General features: G+C 63.4%; 2 protein-coding genes across 5 annotated transcripts; both read left to right on the forward strand.

Annotated features, from left to right (window-relative positions):
* Positions 1–1,116: 1,116 nt before the first annotated feature.
* PGAP6 (post-GPI attachment to proteins 6) lies at positions 1,117–10,282 on the forward strand. Of its 4 annotated transcripts, none has more exons than XM_047839144.1 (13): positions 1,117–1,296; positions 4,802–4,979; positions 5,066–5,258; positions 5,479–5,606; positions 5,798–6,066; positions 6,162–6,481; positions 6,867–6,957; positions 7,040–7,163; positions 7,594–7,730; positions 8,415–8,593; positions 8,677–8,823; positions 9,482–9,598; positions 9,871–10,282. In XM_047839144.1, the coding sequence occupies exons 1-13, from the start codon at positions 1,176–1,178 to the stop codon at positions 10,165–10,167; spliced, it is 2,301 nt and encodes a 766-aa protein (XP_047695100.1). In that variant the 5' UTR covers positions 1,117–1,175; the 3' UTR covers positions 10,168–10,282. The 4 variants fall into 4 exon arrangements, with proteins under 4 accessions (XP_047695100.1, XP_047695101.1, XP_047695102.1 ...); XM_047839145.1 differs by having other exon boundaries at positions 10,020–10,282; XM_047839146.1 differs by lacking the exon at positions 1,117–1,296 and adding an exon at positions 1,452–1,606.
* A 969-nt stretch (positions 10,283–11,251) lies between these two features.
* On the forward strand, positions 11,252–15,111 carry MRPL28 (mitochondrial ribosomal protein L28). The gene is made up of 6 exons (XM_047839148.1): positions 11,252–11,757; positions 12,157–12,454; positions 13,187–13,339; positions 13,558–13,692; positions 13,783–13,869; positions 14,729–15,111. The coding sequence occupies exons 1-6, from the start codon at positions 11,708–11,710 to the stop codon at positions 14,834–14,836; spliced, it is 831 nt and encodes a 276-aa protein (XP_047695104.1). The 5' UTR covers positions 11,252–11,707; the 3' UTR covers positions 14,837–15,111.
* The last annotated feature ends 2,129 nt before the right edge of the window (positions 15,112–17,240 follow it).

Consider the following 17,240-nt stretch of genomic DNA (forward strand, 5'->3'; position numbering starts at 1 on the left):
GGGCGGGAAGGCCTGGCCTGGGGAGCCCAGCTCTGAGGGGCTGGAGGCGCAGAGTCAAGATCCACGGAGGCAGAAAGGCGCGCAGGACTCACCTCTTGGTGGGCGCGAGTTTCCGCCTGCTTCCTGCGCGCGGGGCCTCTCGGCCCACATCGCGCATCTCCCCCCTCACGGTTCAGGGAACCCAGACACGCGTAGCCTGGACCCCTAGAGACTGCAGGAAGCATTTGCGCCCCCCCCCCCCCCCGCCGCCGCGCGTTCCAATTCACGTCCTGCCACTTTCCCTTCTGAATCCCTGGGTCCTCCCCTCTGCCCCCCCCCTCGCCCCGTGCCCCTTAGGTCCCACGTCCCCCTCGCGTCCTCTTTCCCACGTCTCCAGCGCCCCCTCGGTCCCACGTTCCCCGCGTCCCCTCCTTCCCACGTCCCCGTGCCCCCTCGGTCCCACCTCCCCGTGCCCCCTCGGTCCCACCTCCCCGCGCGTCCTCCGTCCCTCGTCCCCCGCGTCCTCTCCGTCCCACGTCCCCGTGCCCCCTCGGTCTGACGCACGTCCCCCGCGCCTTCTCCTTCCCACGTCCCCAGCGTCCCCTCGGCCCCACGTCCCCCGCGCCTCCTCGGTCCCACGTCCCCCGCGCGCCCTCCGTCCCACGTCAGCCGCGCGCCCCACTCGGTCCCGCTCAAGCCCTCTGCCCGCCCACCCGTGTCCCCTCGGTCCTCTGCCCCCGCGCGCCCCCTCGGTCCCACGTCCCTCGCGCCCCCTCCCTCCCGCGACTCCCCCGCGCCCTCGGTCCCACGTCCCCCGCGCGCCTCGCGTGACCCTCCACCCTATCTCGCCCTGCCTCCCGCATCTGCGCGCACGGCCGTGGGTCGGCGTTCCCCTAAGTCTGCGACCTCCCCCAGCGCCCCCTCCGTCCCCACGTTGCCCTCCGCCCGCCTCGGCCCCCAGCCCGCATCCTTTCTGCGACCCCGGTCCCCCGGTCAGGCTCGGGCAGGGCACCCGCGGGGCGGGGCCTCGCAGGCGGAAGTGCCCGGGGCGCCGGCGGCTGGGACCGGCCGGGACGATGGGAGCCCGGGGCAGAAGCGGCGGCGGGGGCCGCAGTGGCGGCGGAGGCTGCCCGGGCGGCGGCGGGGGCGGGCGGCCGGGGACGCGGTCCGGTTAGCGCCGGGCCGAGCGCGGAGCCATGGGCCGGGCTGGGACCGGGACCCGGGGCGCGGCGGTGGCGGTCGCGGTGGCGGGGCCGCTGCTGCTGCTGCTGCTCGCTGGGGCCCCGCCTGCGGCTGCCGGCGACGCCAAGAAGAGCGGTGAGCCCGCGCGGACCTTAGGGCGCCGTGGGGCGGGGGAAGGCGGGGGGCGGCCGGCGGCAGCAGGGAAGGGGGCGGGGTCGGGATTGTGACTCACCTGGGGTCGCCTGTGCGCTCACCTGGCGCGGGCCCGGGGCCCAGGTCCCCACGCCGGGCTGGGAGCTAAGGACAAGCCCTTGTGAGCATCCCCTGGTGGGCAGTCGGGGTGGCAAGGACGCCAGCGCCCCCTGCACTGTCCCCAGTGCCGGGTTCGGCCAGACGCGCCCCTCGTAGTGCGCTCTCCCTTTCTGCTTCCTCCCAACGCCTTTCGGTAGGGCACGACTGCCGCGCGGAGGGACGCGGAGGTGGAGGGGTGCGGGGGGACTCAACCCAGGGTCTAGCCGCAAGGCCCGCTGGGAAGAAGGGCAGTGTGGTGGGATCCAGGGCCCCCGTGTGGCCTCTGAGAAGGGCGGAGTTGGGAGAAAGTTGCTTAGATCCTGGAGTGGGGCCGCGTCTTCACCCCTCCCACGGCGACAAGTGTAGTGACTTTGAACACCTGGCATTGCTTCTTGGAGGCTGGCTCCCCGGTGGACCTGAGGGGCCAGGTGGGCCAGGTGGTTCTGCCCCTTGAGAGTCCGCACCCTGGGCTGAGCCCCCCATAGACCTGGAGACGCTGCCCCTCTGACCCGCCTGAGATAAGACCCTGGGAGTGCTGAGTGGTCTCCCCTGACTGTGGCCTGGGTCTTCCTGAGGGCCGCTGGCTGGGCTGGCTGGGTTAGGGGGGCCCAGATGCCCCTATGGGCAGCAGGTGGCTTAACCAGCACAGCCTGGAGCTCTCTCCCTCCACTCCCTGGCTCCCTGCCTCTCCCCCCCTTCTCTGAAACCCTCCAAGCTCCTATTTCCTTGAGGGCTGTGCCTCCGGTTTCTGAGCTTGGCACAGCTTGAAATGAAAGGTGTTTTCCCCCGAGACTGGCCCCCCGATTCAACTGCTCCATTGGATTGCATATTGTCACCCTCACATGCACCTTTTTCTCCATCCTGGGTTCAGGGCTGGATGAGGGCTCACTGGTGAGGGGCTTAGGGAGATGGAAAACTTGGGGCAGCCCCTCACCTCCCAGGCCTGCTGAGGGGGCAGGCAACTGTGTGGCCCTGGCTTCTAGGGTCTGGGCACTGGGTCCCTGTCCTGCTTCAGAGTATGTGGGGTAGTGTGCCCTCACTTGGGTTCCCAGGACAGGCTCAGGGACTTTCTTTCCTTTCCCTGTAACCCTGTGTCCTTGGAGGGGACTGTGGGGCAGGGCTGGTGTGCATGAAGCCTGTGCTCCCTGATATCAGAGATAATGTGCTAATCGCCTGGTGTTCAGCAAGATGAGTGCCTGGGTATCTTGGGAAGGGAGGTCGGGCTGTAGAGCTGGGGTGCTGAGGGGCTGGAAGGGTTCTGCTTCTTAGGGTGACCTTGAGCAGGTCTCATCTCTCATGCACCTGCTGAAACTTCAGAGCCACCAACTGCATTCCAGGTGTGCTCAGACTGGCACCCCAGGGCTGGTGGGGGCCAGAAGGCCTTGCACTTTTAGGTCAAGGTACTGGGGGCTCAGCTGGCTGCCTGTTTCTCTCAGGCCCCCTGGTCCTGAGGTGGGGGTGGGGGCTGTCCTGCCTCAGCTCCCTAGCACTTTTCTCGGCCCCTCTCATCATGTTATCCTAAGGGCCACAGCCGCCTCAGGGGGAAGTTTGTGTTAGTTCAGTAGCTCCTGGCCTCCTAGTATTCAGGCCACAGACCGCTGGATGGGACCATGTGGCCAGCAGCCACATGGAAATTCTGGAGCTCGTCCTGCATGGAGCCCACCTCTTCACACCCCACTGTGTGGAGCTCCTCTGGAACTCAGACTGACTTCATAAGTGGGTTACTGTCTTTTCTTGAGGTGACTCCATGGGAAGGTCAGCAGGCTAGCAGAAGGGTTGGTCACCTGGCCCTCTGACCTGCTCCTCCAGCTTACCTTGAGGGGCCCGGCCTGCTCTGCTGGGGTGGTGTCAGCCAGCCACTCTCCTGGTGGGGCAGAGAGAGGTCAGCTTGGAGGAGAGGAAGCCACACCCTACTGTGTCCACAGTGCATTTCTTCCAGAAGCATTTTAATATCCATTAACTTTGGAAGGCAGGGCACCTGAGAGGGGGTGGTGCCATCCACCTCAGCCAACTCACGAGGAAGCTGGAACCCAGAGAAAGGAAGGGACACTCAAGGTCACAGGAGGCATGAGGTCCGAGCTGCTCCTGGGCCTGGACTCCCCGGCATGCAACCCGGGCGCCTCATGGCTGGACCCCACATCTGCTTGTCTGCCCCCAAGAGCACAGAGAACACCCAGGGTGGGAACCCCAAGAAGGAGGGTTTGGGGGGCACATTCATGGTGTTGGGCACCGGTCCTGGTGCAGGTTGTACTCAGTGAGTGGACACTCCCAGGAGGGGCCTAGTCTAGGCTGGGGCCTCGGGCCTCTGTGCCGAGCCCCCGGACACTGAGCCAGTCCTCGAAAGGTTGGTGTGACAACAACTGAGTGTCAGTGCACATGTGTAGAGGGGGGAGGGGAGGGGAGCCAGGGAGCCACCGTGGTGGAGACCTGAGAGGTGTTCCGAGGGTGGGCACAGGGGCGCCCCAGGCTGGGGCCGCAGGCAGTCTGCTGCCAGGGGCCCCTGCCTTGTCCGTGCCACTCTGCATGGACACACGCCCACTAGAGCATGGGAACCAGCTGCCCCCCCTCTGTCTTCACAGCTGGCCAGGCTTCCGGTCCAGGGTTCCCCTCCCCCCATGTCTCCGCTTGCTACCTCTCTGGGTTGGTGGGGACTCAGGCTCACGTCATCATGGGCCTGAACAGGTGGCCAGCCTCCAGACTTGAATCCCCTCACCTGTCCGGTGCAACCACGGCAGGCCCCACAGTCTCCACAGAACGGGGCAAGGAGGATCCGAGGAGGTGGGGAACCATCCCGGTATCCGGTGCCCAGGGCAGATGTGAGGCTGGGGCTGGGTTCCCACCCCGAACACTCCCTACGTCCCTCAGCCTCCACCTCTTGGCCCCAGACCTGCCAGGGCTGCACTGTGAGGGGGACTGAGTGAGGCCATGACAGCGTGCAGAAGGTGGGGGTCGGGGGACAGGCAGGATGAGGTCTGTCCTGCTTCTAAGGTCTGAGACATTTGGGGTGACATGCTGGGGGACTCGTTCTGGAAGCTGCTACAGTGATAAGGGGTGCCCGGTGGGCGGGATGTGGGTGGTCTGGGCAGAGGTGACAGAGAAATGGCTTCAGGGTCAGAGCCCGATCCGCGGAGAGATGGATGGCGGGGGTGGAGACGTTGGATGCGTGGAAGCTGAGTGGGAGTGTGATGGCAGAGGGACAACTCGTGAGTCCCGGGTCCCTGGCGAGCGAGAGCCAGCCGCCGGGGCTGCCGGGGACAGCGAGAGGTCAGAGTCAGCGCGCCGGGCGCCTGTCGCGGCCTCCGTGAGGACGTGGGGGCCTGGCCTGGCTGACGGCGCCGTGTCCCCGCAGACGTCAGGCTGGTGTCGGAGCAGTTCTCGCAGTCCCCACAGAAGCTGTCTTTCTACAGCTGGTACGGAAGCGCCAGGCTCTTCCATTTCCGCGTGCCCCCGGACACCGTGCTGCTGCGCTGGCTGCTGCAAGTGTCCCGGGGCGGCGGCCCTGCGTGCACCGACGTGGAGATCACTGTGTAGGTGCCCGCCCGCCCGCCCGCCCGCCTGCCCAGGCTCTCCCAGGCTCCACGCCCGACGCCTGTCCTGCTCTCCCTGCCTCCAGGTACTTCCGTTATGGCGCCCCTCCTGTCATCAACCCTCTGGACACCAGCTTCCCCGCCAACACCTCCGTGCAGCCCTCCTTCCTCATCAAGATGCTGCAGAGCAACGCGTCCGTCAACATCTCCCACCCAGCACCCGGGGACTGGTTTGTGGCCGCCCACCTGCCGCCCTCATCCCAGAAGATTGAGGTGAAGGTAAGGGGGCTGCCTTCCGGCGGTGGGGGGACAGGACTCTCAGTGCATGAGTGCCCAGTGGCCATCATTGCCCTCCTCAGGGCAGACTTCTCTCTGGGTTCTGCTGCCCTGCTCTGGTCCAGTCCTGCCTGCCCCCTGTTCCACACCTGGGCCCTCTGGTCTGGCCCTGACCGCCCCATGTCTGCCTTTTCTTCTCCCCCGAACTTCACTCTCTCCCTAGGGTTTTGTGCCCACCTGTGCCTACATCTTCCAGCCGGACATGCTTGTCCTGCGGGCAGTCGAGGTGTTCATCCTGGAGCCTGATGTCCCCCTTCCACAGACTCTCCTGTCCCACCCCAGCTACCTCAAGTGAGTGGGGCCCTTGGGGAGGCCGAGCCTCCAGGTTGGGTAGAGTGGGCGCTCCCACCATCCTCAGTGTGTGGGCCTGGGTCTCGGGGCCGGATGCCCAGCCCCCTTTGGGCAACATCCCGGGTGAGAGTGACACTGGAGGGCGCTGGGGGCCACAGGGCCTGAGCGAGACCGCATCCCCTTGGCCGCAGAATCTTCATCCCTGAGAATACCCGGGAGCTGCGGCTGGAGCTGCAGGGCTGTGCGACCAACGGGAGTCTGGGCTGCCCTGTTCGCCTTACTGTGGGCTCGGCCACCCTGCCCAGGAACTTCCAGAAGGTGCTCACGTGCGTTAGCCCCAGTTGGGCCTGCCACCTGCTGTTGCCTTCGCCGCCCTGGGACCGGTGGCTGCAAGTGACAGCTAGGAGCCTGGCCGGGCCTCATGTGTCGGTGGCCTTCAGGGCTGTAGCTGCGCTCACAGGTGGGCCGCGTGGAGAGGGCAGGGTGCGGGTGACTCTGCCCCCTGCCACCAACCCCCAGGCCTTCCTGCGCCTGAGCCCCTTGTCTTCCTGACAGCCTGCAGGCCGTGGACCCTGAACTCCCAGCACCTCTTGCCGAGCGGCACAAACCAGAGCTGTAACGCCTCCGCTGGCCTGCTGCCCCCAAGCCCCGGCTCCCGTGGCCCGGGCAGGAGCAGCAGCCTGGGCAGCGGGCCCTTCTGCCTCATGAGCTACCCGGTCCTTCGAGAAGACATGGACGTGGTATCTGTACGCTTCCGGCCCGTGGACAGGGTCTCCATGCTGGTGCAGTCAGCCGTGCCCTCGGTGCTGCGGCTGCACCTCAACACTGGCATGGACAGCGGGGGCTCCCTCACCGTCTCCCTGCAGGCCAACCAGGTACCTTTGTCTGGGAGCACCCCGTGGCCTGGCTCAGCTCCGGGCTCACACCTGGCCGGGCTGAGGGATGCGGTTCAGGTCGTCCTGCGCTGACTTTGGCGCGGGGACGAGGTCAGCCTTTCAGGCAACAAGATGACCCCAACGGGTGTTGGGGCAGAATAGGGGTTCTTTTTCAGGAAAGGAAGGCCTGTTCTATAGGCTGTATCTAAGGGAATGGGGCTGTGTGTGGGATCAGCCTGGGTGTCCGCAGGCCTGTAAGGAAGGGTCCCGGCGGGGCCCTGGGCCAGCAGGAGCCACAGACAATGGTGCCCAGCACCAGACAGAGCGGGAACTTTGGGCAGCTGCCCCGGGGCTGGGGCTGACTGTACATGGCCTCTCCTTCCAGACTGCGGTCACCAACAACACCTTGGTCGTGGTCTGCGTGAATGCGGCCTCGCCCTTCCTCAGCTTTAACACGTCGCTCAACTGCACTACAGGTACGGGCAGGCAGCATCTGGCCAAGCAACCCAGGCCAGCCCCTCTGGCCACCTCTGACCACGCCTTCCCACTTCCCTACAGCCTTCTTCCAGGGCTACCCCCTGTCTCTGAGCGCCTCATCACGCCAGGCCGACCTCGTCATCCCCTATCCAGAGACAGACAACTGGTACCTCTCCCTGCAGCTCGTATGCCCCGAGAGTCCTGAGTAAGTACACGCGGGGGCTACCGGCTGGGGCAGGCAGCTGGATCATTGCATCAGGACCATGCCTGGGGCTGCCCAGGTCCAAGTCTGGGAGTGACCAAGCTCTCTACAAGCCCCATGGGGTCGGTTGCCCTCTGGGGGTTGTGAAGGGTCCCTCTCCTCCATCTGGTCACTCTCCTTGCTGCAGCCCTGGGCATCAGGACACGAGGAGGGGTACCAGTCCAGGCACAGCCCTGGGAGACTGGGACTCAGGGAATAGCAATGGGGACAGGGCATCTCGGCCTCAGCAGAGCTCACAGCTGCCGACCTCTGAGGCTTGGAGCCTGGGGGCCTCGAGTCTGGGGTCGTGCGTCCGAGAGCCTGCTGGGAGCAGTGACAGGGGACTGGCTACCAACTGTCAGCAGCTAGCCCTCCTGTGGCTCCTTCCTCACAGGGAGTGTGAGCAGACCTCGGTCCTCGTGGAGACCACCTTGTACTTGGTGCCTTGCCTGAATGACTGTGGACCCTATGGCCAGTGTCTTCTGCTGCGCAGACACAGCTACTTGTATGCAGGCTGCAGCTGCAAGGCAGGTGAGCGCCAGGCCTGGGTGCTTCCAGACACTTTCTTTGTCAAGTTTATTGATTTATTTTGGGAGAGAGAGAGCCTGAGTGGGGGAGGGGAGAGACAGAGAGGGAGAGAGAGAAAATCCCAAGCAGGCTCTACACTGTCAGCACCCAGCCCGACGCAGGGCTTGAACTGACGAACTGTGAGATGGTGACTCTAGCCAACATCAGGAGTCGGTCACTTGACCGACTTAGCCACCCGGGCGCCCCCCCCTTTTTTTTTTAAGTTTATGTATTTAAGTAATCTCTACACGTGGGGCTCAAACTCATGACCTTGAGATCAAGAGTTGCATGTTCCTCTGGCTGAGCCAGCCAGGCGCCCTGCCTGCAGACGTTTTCCCCTTGGCTTCTGAGCCCGGCGCCGTCCTCTGGGAGCCCACGTCAGCTCTGCCGCGGCTGGAGAGTGACCCTGCAGAACAAGTGCAAACGCCCCCTCCCCATTCCTACTATGTCTCCTCAATCCCCCCACAGGCACAGAGTGGCACCCCCAGACATAGTGCTGCCTCCTGACCTTAGACTCCCCTGCCCACACCTGCCCCAGTCTGTCCCAGCCTGCTCCTGGGTGAGGAGGGGGCTTCTGTGCAGAGCTCTAGGTGAGGGGTATGCCCCCTCTCTTGGCCTCAGCCCCCTTGGCGTCGCATTGGCCCACAGGTTGGCGTGGGTGGAGCTGCACGGACAACAGCACAGCCCAGACGGTGGCCCAGCAGAGGGTGGCCACCCTCCTTCTCACCCTCAGCAACCTCATGTTCCTGGCTCCCATTGCCATCTCCGTGCACCGCCTCCTCCTGGTGGAGGCCTCCGTCTATGCCTACACCATGTTCTTCTCCACGGTAGGCTGGCCTCACTCCCCTGGGGACTTGGGCGGGGGCAGGGGAGGGGAGGATGGGCTGCCGCTCACCGGCCTGCTCCACAGTTCTACCATGCCTGTGACCAGCCCGGGGAGGCGGTGCTGTGCATCCTCAGCTATGACACATTGCAGTACTGCGACTTTCTGGGCTCTGGGGTGTCCATCTGGGTCACCATCCTCTGCATGGCGCGGCTGAAGGCGGCCTTGAAACATGTGAGTGGCTCCTGACACCCGAGTCTGGGCTCTAGGGGAGCAGAGGCCCGGCATGCAGCACGTTGAAGAAGACCCCAGAAAGCAGGCTCAGCTCTTAGAAACTGCTCATCTCTTGTGATGACCATTTGCCTGCTGGCAGAAGCTGCCGGTAGTGGTGAGGGGGCTGCTGCTTGGAGGCCGCCAGGAAAGAAAGGTGGTGGGCAGGGTGCAGTGAGGGCCCCAGCCGGTCTCTCCCAGAACCCCATTCGGAGAGGAGGCCTAGAGCCCCACCCGTAGGCCAGACCTCCCCAGTAAGCCCCAGCTCTGCTCCTGCAGTCCCTGGTGCTCGGGACATTTTGGGGACTTTTCTGCATCAGCTGGCCCTGGCTGATAAAGACACGTGCCCCCGGTACCTTGCCTGGCCAAGTTTGTGCCTGAGAAATCCACCTGTGGACAGATCGGTGGGAGCGCGGGGTCCCGGCAATGCGTGAGCTGGACGAGAGGCCCCTCCCTCCCAGCCAGCAGAGCAGGACAGAGCGGGGCAGCAGCCTGGGCGGGGCGGGGGGCGGGGGGATGGCACACATGCCCGGTCCACCTGTCCTGCTAGACCATGTTCTGTCAGGAATGACTCTGGCTGAGGGTCCATGTGAGCCTGCGGTCATCCCTGTGTCTTGCCCAGGTCCTGTTTCTCCTGGGCACACTGGTCTTCGCCATGTCCTTGCAGCTGGACCGCAGGGGTGCCTGGAATATGATGGGACCTTGTCTCTTTGCCTTTGTGGTTATGGTCACCATGTGGGTAAGGAGCTGGGGCAGGTCCTGCCCAGCCCCCTGGCCCCGGCGGGTGTGGGGGGGGCGGGATTGGAGAGAATCGGGGCTCCCCACAGACTCTTTCCCCGGGGGAAGAGAGCCTGGCCCTTCGTTCTGGCCATGTCTCTGGGCCTGGGCCCGAGTCCTGGCCTTGAGTCCTCTCCAAGCAGCCACACACGGCCCCACTGCCCAGACCCGGTGGGCCCCTGGGAACTGTGTCCACAGCCTCCTGTGCCGTCGCTCACGGGCGGTTTCCTCCAGGTGTACCGCTGCGGGCACCGGCGCCAGTGCTACCCGACCTCCTGGCAGCGCTGGGGCTTTTTCCTCCTGCCCGGCATCTCCATGGCCGCTGTGGCTGTGGCCATCTACACCTCTATGATGACCAGTGACAACTATTACTACACCCACAGCATCTGGCACATGCTGCTGGCGGGAAGTGCGGCCTTCCTGCTGCCGCCGCGAGAGGAGCACACCGAGCCCTGGGCCTGCTCGCAGAAGCTCACGTGCCGCTATCAGATCTGTAAGAGCCACCGAGAGGAGCTGTACGCGGTGACGTGACATGGCCGGCTCGGGGACGCCTGCGGCTGTGATGATGAACCTCACTGGCCAGGGATATGACCGAAGAACGAGTCTGTCCAGACCGATTTCCAACTGAATAAAATTGCCCTGTGCACCCTTTTGCTTCCTCCTGGGGAGAGGACCACACCTCCCACCTGCCTTGTGCCTGCCAGGTGCTGGCTCCCGTGGCCCCTCCACAGGTCCCAGCTGGTGTCTGCAGGGGCCCCTGGGGCCTGGGCCTGGCTGCCTGGAGACCACAGGTACCATACAGGGCCAGGTTCTGTGTTCTTCTGGCGTAGAGATGCTTGGACATGTGGAGAAAGACTCCCCCATTGCCCCATTCCCCTGTGAGGTTGTGATGTGACACCCAAGGGGACAAGGGACACCTGAGCTCACCTCCCACAGGCCCCGCCCCACTGGGCCTGGGAGCTGTGCCCTCCCTGACTCCCTGATGCCAGCCTTCCTCAAGCATGGGGATGCTTCCCACCGATGCAGTAGTGTGGGTGGAGGTGTCCGTAGTCCCCAGGGAGCTGATGGGCACTGGGGCTGCCATGAGTGACATGGAGAAGCTGGCATTTGGCTGTCTGGTCCTGCCCTGCCCCTCCCTTTGGCTCTCAGCTTTGGAGCTGCAGGCCCTTGAGAAGGGCTTCTTTGGGAGGGGCTGCCGAGCTGCTCTAGGGGTGTGATACAACCTGGCACGCTTTGCCCCAGGTCCGTGCCTTCAGCCTTCCCTGGGGTTCCTGGGACCTTGTCTGGAACTCAGAAGGATGAGTTGCTCCCCGGAGAGGAGGTGATGACTGTAGCCCTGCACCGGGCTCAACTGTGTGTTTGGGGAGGGGCTTCCCAGAGATCTGGCTGGGCCTTTATGCCTCCTCTGTGGGAGAAGCAGGATAAGGGGGGCTGACTGCCCTAGGGTCAGTGCCCTGCCCCTCCCCTAAGACAAAACTGCAGTGGGCTGCTGCTATAGGACCAGGGGAGGTGGCCACAGGAAGCGAGGCCGCTGTGGGTGGGGTGCGGGCATGCAGCCCAGCCCATCCTGCCTACTGGCTGCGGGGGGGGGGGGGGGGGGGGGGGGGGTTCCCTTCTTGGTCCTGTCCAAGGTGTGGCCTCCCTGGGGGCCTCCCCCACCCCTTTCACCCTGCACTTGGCCACTAGGTCACTCAAGGCTTGTAAAGGGGAGACATTTATATATGGTGTTTTGGGGGGTAAAAAATTTTAAGACAAGACATATTTTTATGTAGCCCTTCTTTCGCTGTGATTGATGAATTTAATATTCTACAGTGATATTTCAAGACACAAGCGTTTTTCATTGATTTCTGCTCTCCTTCGGGGAGGAGGGGGAGTGGGACCTGGGATGACAAGCTTCGCCCCGCCCTGCCCCCCGGCTCCGCTCGAGGCAAAAGGGGCCTCATTTGCTGACGGTGCCTGGAGCCGCCGCCGTCACTGCAGGACTTTTTGCACGGTCCCTAAAGGCGGGAAAGGGGGCGGGACGAGGGTAGACGGACGGGCTTTTCAGCCAGTCAGCGGCGGATAGCGGGCCATGCTCTGCGTCAGGACTTCTGGTTCCGGTGGGGCGCGGAACTTGGAGAGGTAAGCGGTGCAGGGGTCGGAGGGTCCGTGGTTCGGCTCACTGGGGCGGAGTAGGGGCCGCAGGTCGCGGCCAGGGTCTAGAGTCAGGGGGCGGGGAGCGAAGCCGCGCGGGTAGTCCGGGTCGGGGTCAGAAGTCAAGAGGCCGGCGTCGAGGGTCAGGGCCGCGCCGGTAGTCTGGGTCGGAGGTCGGGGTCGGGGTCGGAGGTCGGGGTCGGGGTCGGAGGTCGAGGCCGCGCGGGGGGGCGGGGGCGGGAGTCAGGGGTCTGGTGTCGGAGGTCTGGGTCGGGATCGGGAGCTATCAGCTGGCGTCGGGGGTCAGGGCCGGAGTGCGGCCGGGCTGCGGAGTGACGGCGCCCCGCCCCCCGCCCCTTGCCCCCCTGCCCCCCTGCCCCCTTCCAGGCTCGCCGCGATGCCCCTGCACAAGGTCCCGGTTGGCCTTTGGAAACAGCTCCGGCTGCGGGAGGGTATCTGCTCCCGCTTGCCCCGGCACTACCTGCGCTCGCAGGAGCCTGCGCGAACGCCCACTCCTGTGCACTACAGGCCGCACGGGGTTAAGTTCAAGATCAACCCCAAGAATGGGCAGCGGGAGCGTGTGGAGGATGTGCCCGTTCCCGTTTACTACCCGCCAGAGTCCCAGCTGGGTCTCTGGGGTGGGGAGGGCTGGGTCCTGGGTCACAGATACACCAACAACGACAAGGTACGTGAGCAGGACAGGCTGGGGGTGGGGGCGGGGGGCCGCTTCTCTGGGTTTTGCTGCTCCGGGCTCAGTGCTGTGCTCCAAAGGTGGGCGTGGAAGGCCGGGGGCCGGGTGGTGCGCTTACAGTATGGTGCAGACACCGCTCCGTTGAAGAGGCATGCTCATTTGTGAAGACGCGTTTCTGGCAAACGTTACTCTGCGAAGCCAGTTGGGTATCCTGAGACAGGGCGGTGGTCTCTACCAGAAACAGTAAGTGCAGAGACCCTGGGGTGGGTACCAGATCAAGTGTAGGGATGAGGAGTGAGGGGATCTGTGCGTGAGAGGAGGTAGGGGGAGGTCAGGTCTTCAGTCACCTGTTGGCTTGACATGCCACAGTGTGTCTGTGACACGTACAGGGCTGGCACTACCACCTTGTCATCGCAATTAGGACGTCAGCCCTGCGCACGGTGCAGTCTCCAGTGGGCAGTCTGGAGGGGCTGCTGAGCCCCCTGCCTGGTGGCTCTCAGGCTGACATCTCCCTTTGCCCTTGGTCCCTTGGTCCCTGGTTTGGAATGTGATGGCCTGTAGACCACGGAGTTATGGTCGTACATGTGGAACACGCACCAGCAACCCAGGCAGGGTCAGGAGGTGCCAGACTGGCTGAGGAGAAGCTGATCTCTGGATCCACAGGTGGGGGCTGGTCCTCTGGCTCCGTGTCCTGAGTCTCAAGTAGGTTCTCTGTTGTTCCTTTAGCTCTCCAAGAGGGTGAAGAAGGTGTGGAAACCACAGCTGTTTCAGCGCCAGCTCTACAGTGAGATACTGGACACGAAATTCACCATCACAGTGACCATGCGGACCCTGGACCTTATTGACGAGGCTTACGGGTTCGACTTCTACATCCTCAAGGCAAGCGGGGAGGGGGGTCAGGGCTCTGCGGGTCAGCACACAGTGGAGTCTCCTGGCTAGTGAGAGACTTGGTGGGGCACACCTGTTTCAGCTCACAGTCCTTTGTCCTGTCATGGCCTGGAGCCCTCCACCTGTCGGGGAGGCGCCTGGTGGGGTCAGCCCTCGGGTGGGCGGGGCATGGCCAGCCACACCTGGCCCCACGCGTAGCCTCCTGCCAGACTCCGAAGGAGGACCTGTGTTCCAAGTTCGGGATGGACCTGAAGCGAGGGATGCTGCTGCGGCTGGCCCGACAGGACCCCCAGCTGCACCCAGACAACCCCAAGAAGCGGGCGGCCATCTACGAAAAGTACAAGGTAAGGGCTTTGGCTCGTACTTCCTGCTCCTTGAGGGCCCCGTTGGCTGGTGCCTCTGTCCTCATTGTGGGCCTGGTCCCTCCTGTGCAGGAGTTTGTCATCCCAGAGGCAGAGGCTGAGTGGGTCGGCCTGACGCTAGATGAGGCTTTGGAGAAGCAGAGGCTCCTGGAGGAGCAGGTGAGCATGTGTGAGCACCAACCGCTGAGCACTAGCAGGCAGATGGGGTGGGGGCAGGGCTGCCTTGGGGAACCTGGGCTGGTGGCCACTGCCCTGGATGGGTCTGGGGAGGAGCTGCCCCAATGGAGCCATGGTCTTGGGTTCCCTGTAGCGCGTGCCCTCCCCTCGAGGGTCTGACCCTCTCCTGTCTACCACCCCCACCCCGCCCCCAGCTAGCTTCATAAGTTTAGGAACAGAAAGACTCTTGGTGGCACCTTTGGTTTATTTGGCTGCCTAACGCCTTCTTGCCCTGTGGTCTTCCTGTTAGCCAGTTGAGGTCTTTCTTTTTTTTTTCTTTTTTTCTTTTTTAATGTTTATTTGAGAGAGAGAGAGAAAGAGCGTGAGCAGGGGAGGGGCAGAGAGAGAGGGAGACACAGACTCCAAAGCAGGCTCCAGGCTGTGAGATGTCAGCACAGAGCTTGACACGGGGCTCGAACTTGTGAGCCATGAGATCATGACCTGAGTGGAAGCCAGAAGCTTGACCGACTAAGCCCCTAGGCGCCCCTAGTTGAGGTCTTTTTGTGTGTGTACCCTAGAAGGGTCTGAGCTTGTGGTCGCTACTGGAAAAGGGAACCCACACGGCACAGCAGCCACTGCCCCTGTTCTCTGCCACCTTAACTGTAGCCACAGATGCCTGATCCCTATGTCCCAAGGGAAGGTGGCCCCTGTCTCATGGACAGGGTCACTGTCCTCTGGACCGGTGTCTGTGGCCAAGCCTGAGGGGTCCAGTCTTCTTGTGCCAGATTCCCCTTGGTGTTTGGCCGACTGGATTTGGACCTTCCCCAGAGCAACTTATCCTGACCCTGTCTCACTCCCATAGGACCCGACTCCTCTGTTCAAGGTCTACGTGGAGAGGCTGATTGAGCGGCTTCAGCACCAGACACTGTCTGAGCCAGTGGTAGTGCAGAAGAGAGCCAACAAGAACTGACCGCACAGTGACCCACGCCAGACAGCCACGCGCAGCCACCCCGCCCTGCGGCACCGTGGACACTGAGCCTGGGGTGGTGGCGAGGGCCGTATTTGGGTAGTGGATGAACTCGTTTTTGTGTGCTGACTCAGTAGCTCCCAGGGTTGGGTGAGCTTTGTGGAGGCCCCAAGGGGTCTTTTGCCCCAGGATCCTAAGAGGTCTGGGGCCGTCTTGCTGCCTCTGTGGCACCCCCTCCCCCCTGAAGTGGGGGCAGCACAAGTAAAGTCTGAGCCGGGCCATGTGTGTGCTGCTTTGCTGGGAGGAGCGGAGCTTTCCTGAGTAGTCCTCGACCTCGTCACGCCCTGCCCCAGGGACCCAGGACGTGGCCGAGCTCTTTTCCTCTGGGAGAGTTTAGTGTAGTTGAAGACGTCTTGCAATAGGTCCTTCCCCGATTGCACTTCTCCACCCATCCGGAGTGTTCTCCAGAGCGGGGGCAGGGAGGCTGTGGCTTGACTTGGGGTGACAGGGAAAGATCTGTGCTGGCCATTCAGGGTGGCAAGTGCCCCTACCGGGTCGGGAGGTGCAGGGATGGGATTCCCAGGGGGAGGCTGGGCCAGGTACCTGAGCCCGCTCCTGCCCTGAAATTTGGGGGTGCTTTGACCCTCTTCCGCAACCCTTCCTTGGGAGTACTGAGCATTGAGACCCATTCAGATCTCTCTGGGAGCACAGGGAGGGACTCCCCTGACCTGGTTCTGGCAGCTGACCAAGGAACACCCAGATCTTCTGAGGGCTGTTGTGGAAGTGAGGACATCTGGGCTGTGTTCACGGAGGTGGAGGCCAGAGGGAGCATGCAGCTGGCCCAGTGGGCAGGGCTGGGCAGTGAACACAGCCTCAGGAGGGTCCTGGAGACCCCACAGCATAGGGAGGTCATCTAGGGTCGGGGCCTGCCCTCTGTGGAGTGATCCTGAGGTGTCGACGAAGCCGGGAAATGCTGTCATCAGTCCCGACTTCTCTGGGACACGCCTCTGGACCCGTGTTTTGATGCACATGATTGTTTCTTCACGTGATGCTCTAACACTGTGAACGGTTTTTAATTTTTCTAAAATTTTACCAAAAGCTGACGGTGCCCAGCCCACCTGTGCCCCGGCTCTGGATGGCCTCAAGGCCCAGCCTAGCTACGCGAACCAGAGCCCCCGGCTCCAGCTAGGTCGGTGGTGTTCTGGACCCGGCAGCCCTCCTGGCCCCCACTTCACGGTTCCCATGGTCAGCCCTGAACTGAATCAAACTGATGCCTTGGTAGCCCTGCCTTTGTCACCTGAGGCCACCCCCACCCGCCCCCATGCTGTGTACCCAGGACGTCCCCAGTTCACTGGCCGTGGCTCTCAGTCACACCTTGCTCTTCTGCTCTTTCCTGCTCCCAGTAAGGCTACAGGTCAAGGTTGGGGGAGCTCCTACCAGGACCTGTAGTGTTTGTAATTGCTGGCACAAGGTGTGGGGCTGGAGCAGGGTGGGGGCCACAGTCGAGGAGGGTGGACTCTGGCCTGGGTCCCCCTGTCAGCACTGGCGGGCCAGGCAAGAGTATCTGAAGCGGAGATGCACCTGCAGTGGGTCACCGCGCTTGGGGGCAGCACAGAGAAAAACAAGGCCGCCCCTCTGCCCTCCCTGGGGACATGGGGTTTCCACAAGGACAGCCCAGACTGGCCTCCGGTGCTGCTGGTCAGCAGAGCTTGATGCGACTCAGCGGTGCTCACCTCCCCGTACCCTGCAGTGGGCCTGGCTGTGGCTTTGGCCCTTTTCTGGTAGAGTCAGTGTCAGTTTCATCAAATTCCCACAAATACCCTTGACTCAGGCAAGGTCAGGAACTCTCGGTGAGTGACAGATTCCCCTCCCCTCCCCTCCCCACCCCAAATGAAACAATAACTCAGGTGTGGGAAGGCCCCTAGCAGGGAGAATCTGCCACACTGTTCCCCCTTCCAGAAGGTGGGAAGGGGACACAGGGACTGTACATGCTCACACACACACACACACACACACACACACACACACCAATTGGGAGCTTAGCTGTGGGAGCCCAGCAGGCTCCATTTCCCCTCCAGCCCTCTTCCTCCTTATTTTTCCCCCATGGGCCACACCTCTGCTAGTCAGCTGTGTCTGTGTCCCTGACCGTCTCCAGTCCCCTCATTGAGTCCCTGCAGCCCCTCGGGCCTCTGTGGTGGGCTGGGTAGTTGTACTGACCCAGGTCAAGCCCGCCGAAGCCAGAGCTGCCTTGCGCTGGCCCCTAGTGGGAAGACAGGCTGTGCCCCTGTCCCCGCCCCGCCCCTCTAGGAGCTCCGGCAAGTCCCCTTGCTCCCCATGTAGCCCTTCGGTTGGCCGAGTCCCTATGTGTCCGTGACAGCCCATCCATTCAAGGGCCACGAGGGTCAAC

The sequence above is a fragment of the Prionailurus viverrinus genome, chromosome E3, assembly GCF_022837055.1.
Source record: "Prionailurus viverrinus isolate Anna chromosome E3, UM_Priviv_1.0, whole genome shotgun sequence".
NCBI lineage: Eukaryota > Metazoa > Chordata > Mammalia > Carnivora > Felidae > Prionailurus > Prionailurus viverrinus.

Excerpts from the sequence above, each read along its gene's own strand:
- PGAP6 (XM_047839144.1), top strand. The coding sequence starts at position 1,176 with ATGGGCCGGGCTGGGACCGGGACCCGGGGCGCGGCGGTGGCGGTCGCG. Across the intron at positions 6,958-7,039 it reads GTCGCTCAACTGCACTACAG|CCTTCTTCCAGGGCTACCCC; the intron begins GTACGGGCAGGC and ends ACTTCCCTACAG. Across the intron at positions 8,594-8,676 it reads ACACCATGTTCTTCTCCACG|TTCTACCATGCCTGTGACCA; the intron begins GTAGGCTGGCCT and ends CCTGCTCCACAG.
- MRPL28 (XM_047839148.1), top strand. The coding sequence starts at position 11,708 with ATGCTCTGCGTCAGGACTTCTGGTTCCGGTGGGGCGCGGAACTTGGAG. Across the intron at positions 11,758-12,156 it reads GGGGCGCGGAACTTGGAGAG|GCTCGCCGCGATGCCCCTGC; the intron begins GTAAGCGGTGCA and ends GCCCCCTTCCAG. Across the intron at positions 13,693-13,782 it reads CCATCTACGAAAAGTACAAG|GAGTTTGTCATCCCAGAGGC; the intron begins GTAAGGGCTTTG and ends CCTCCTGTGCAG.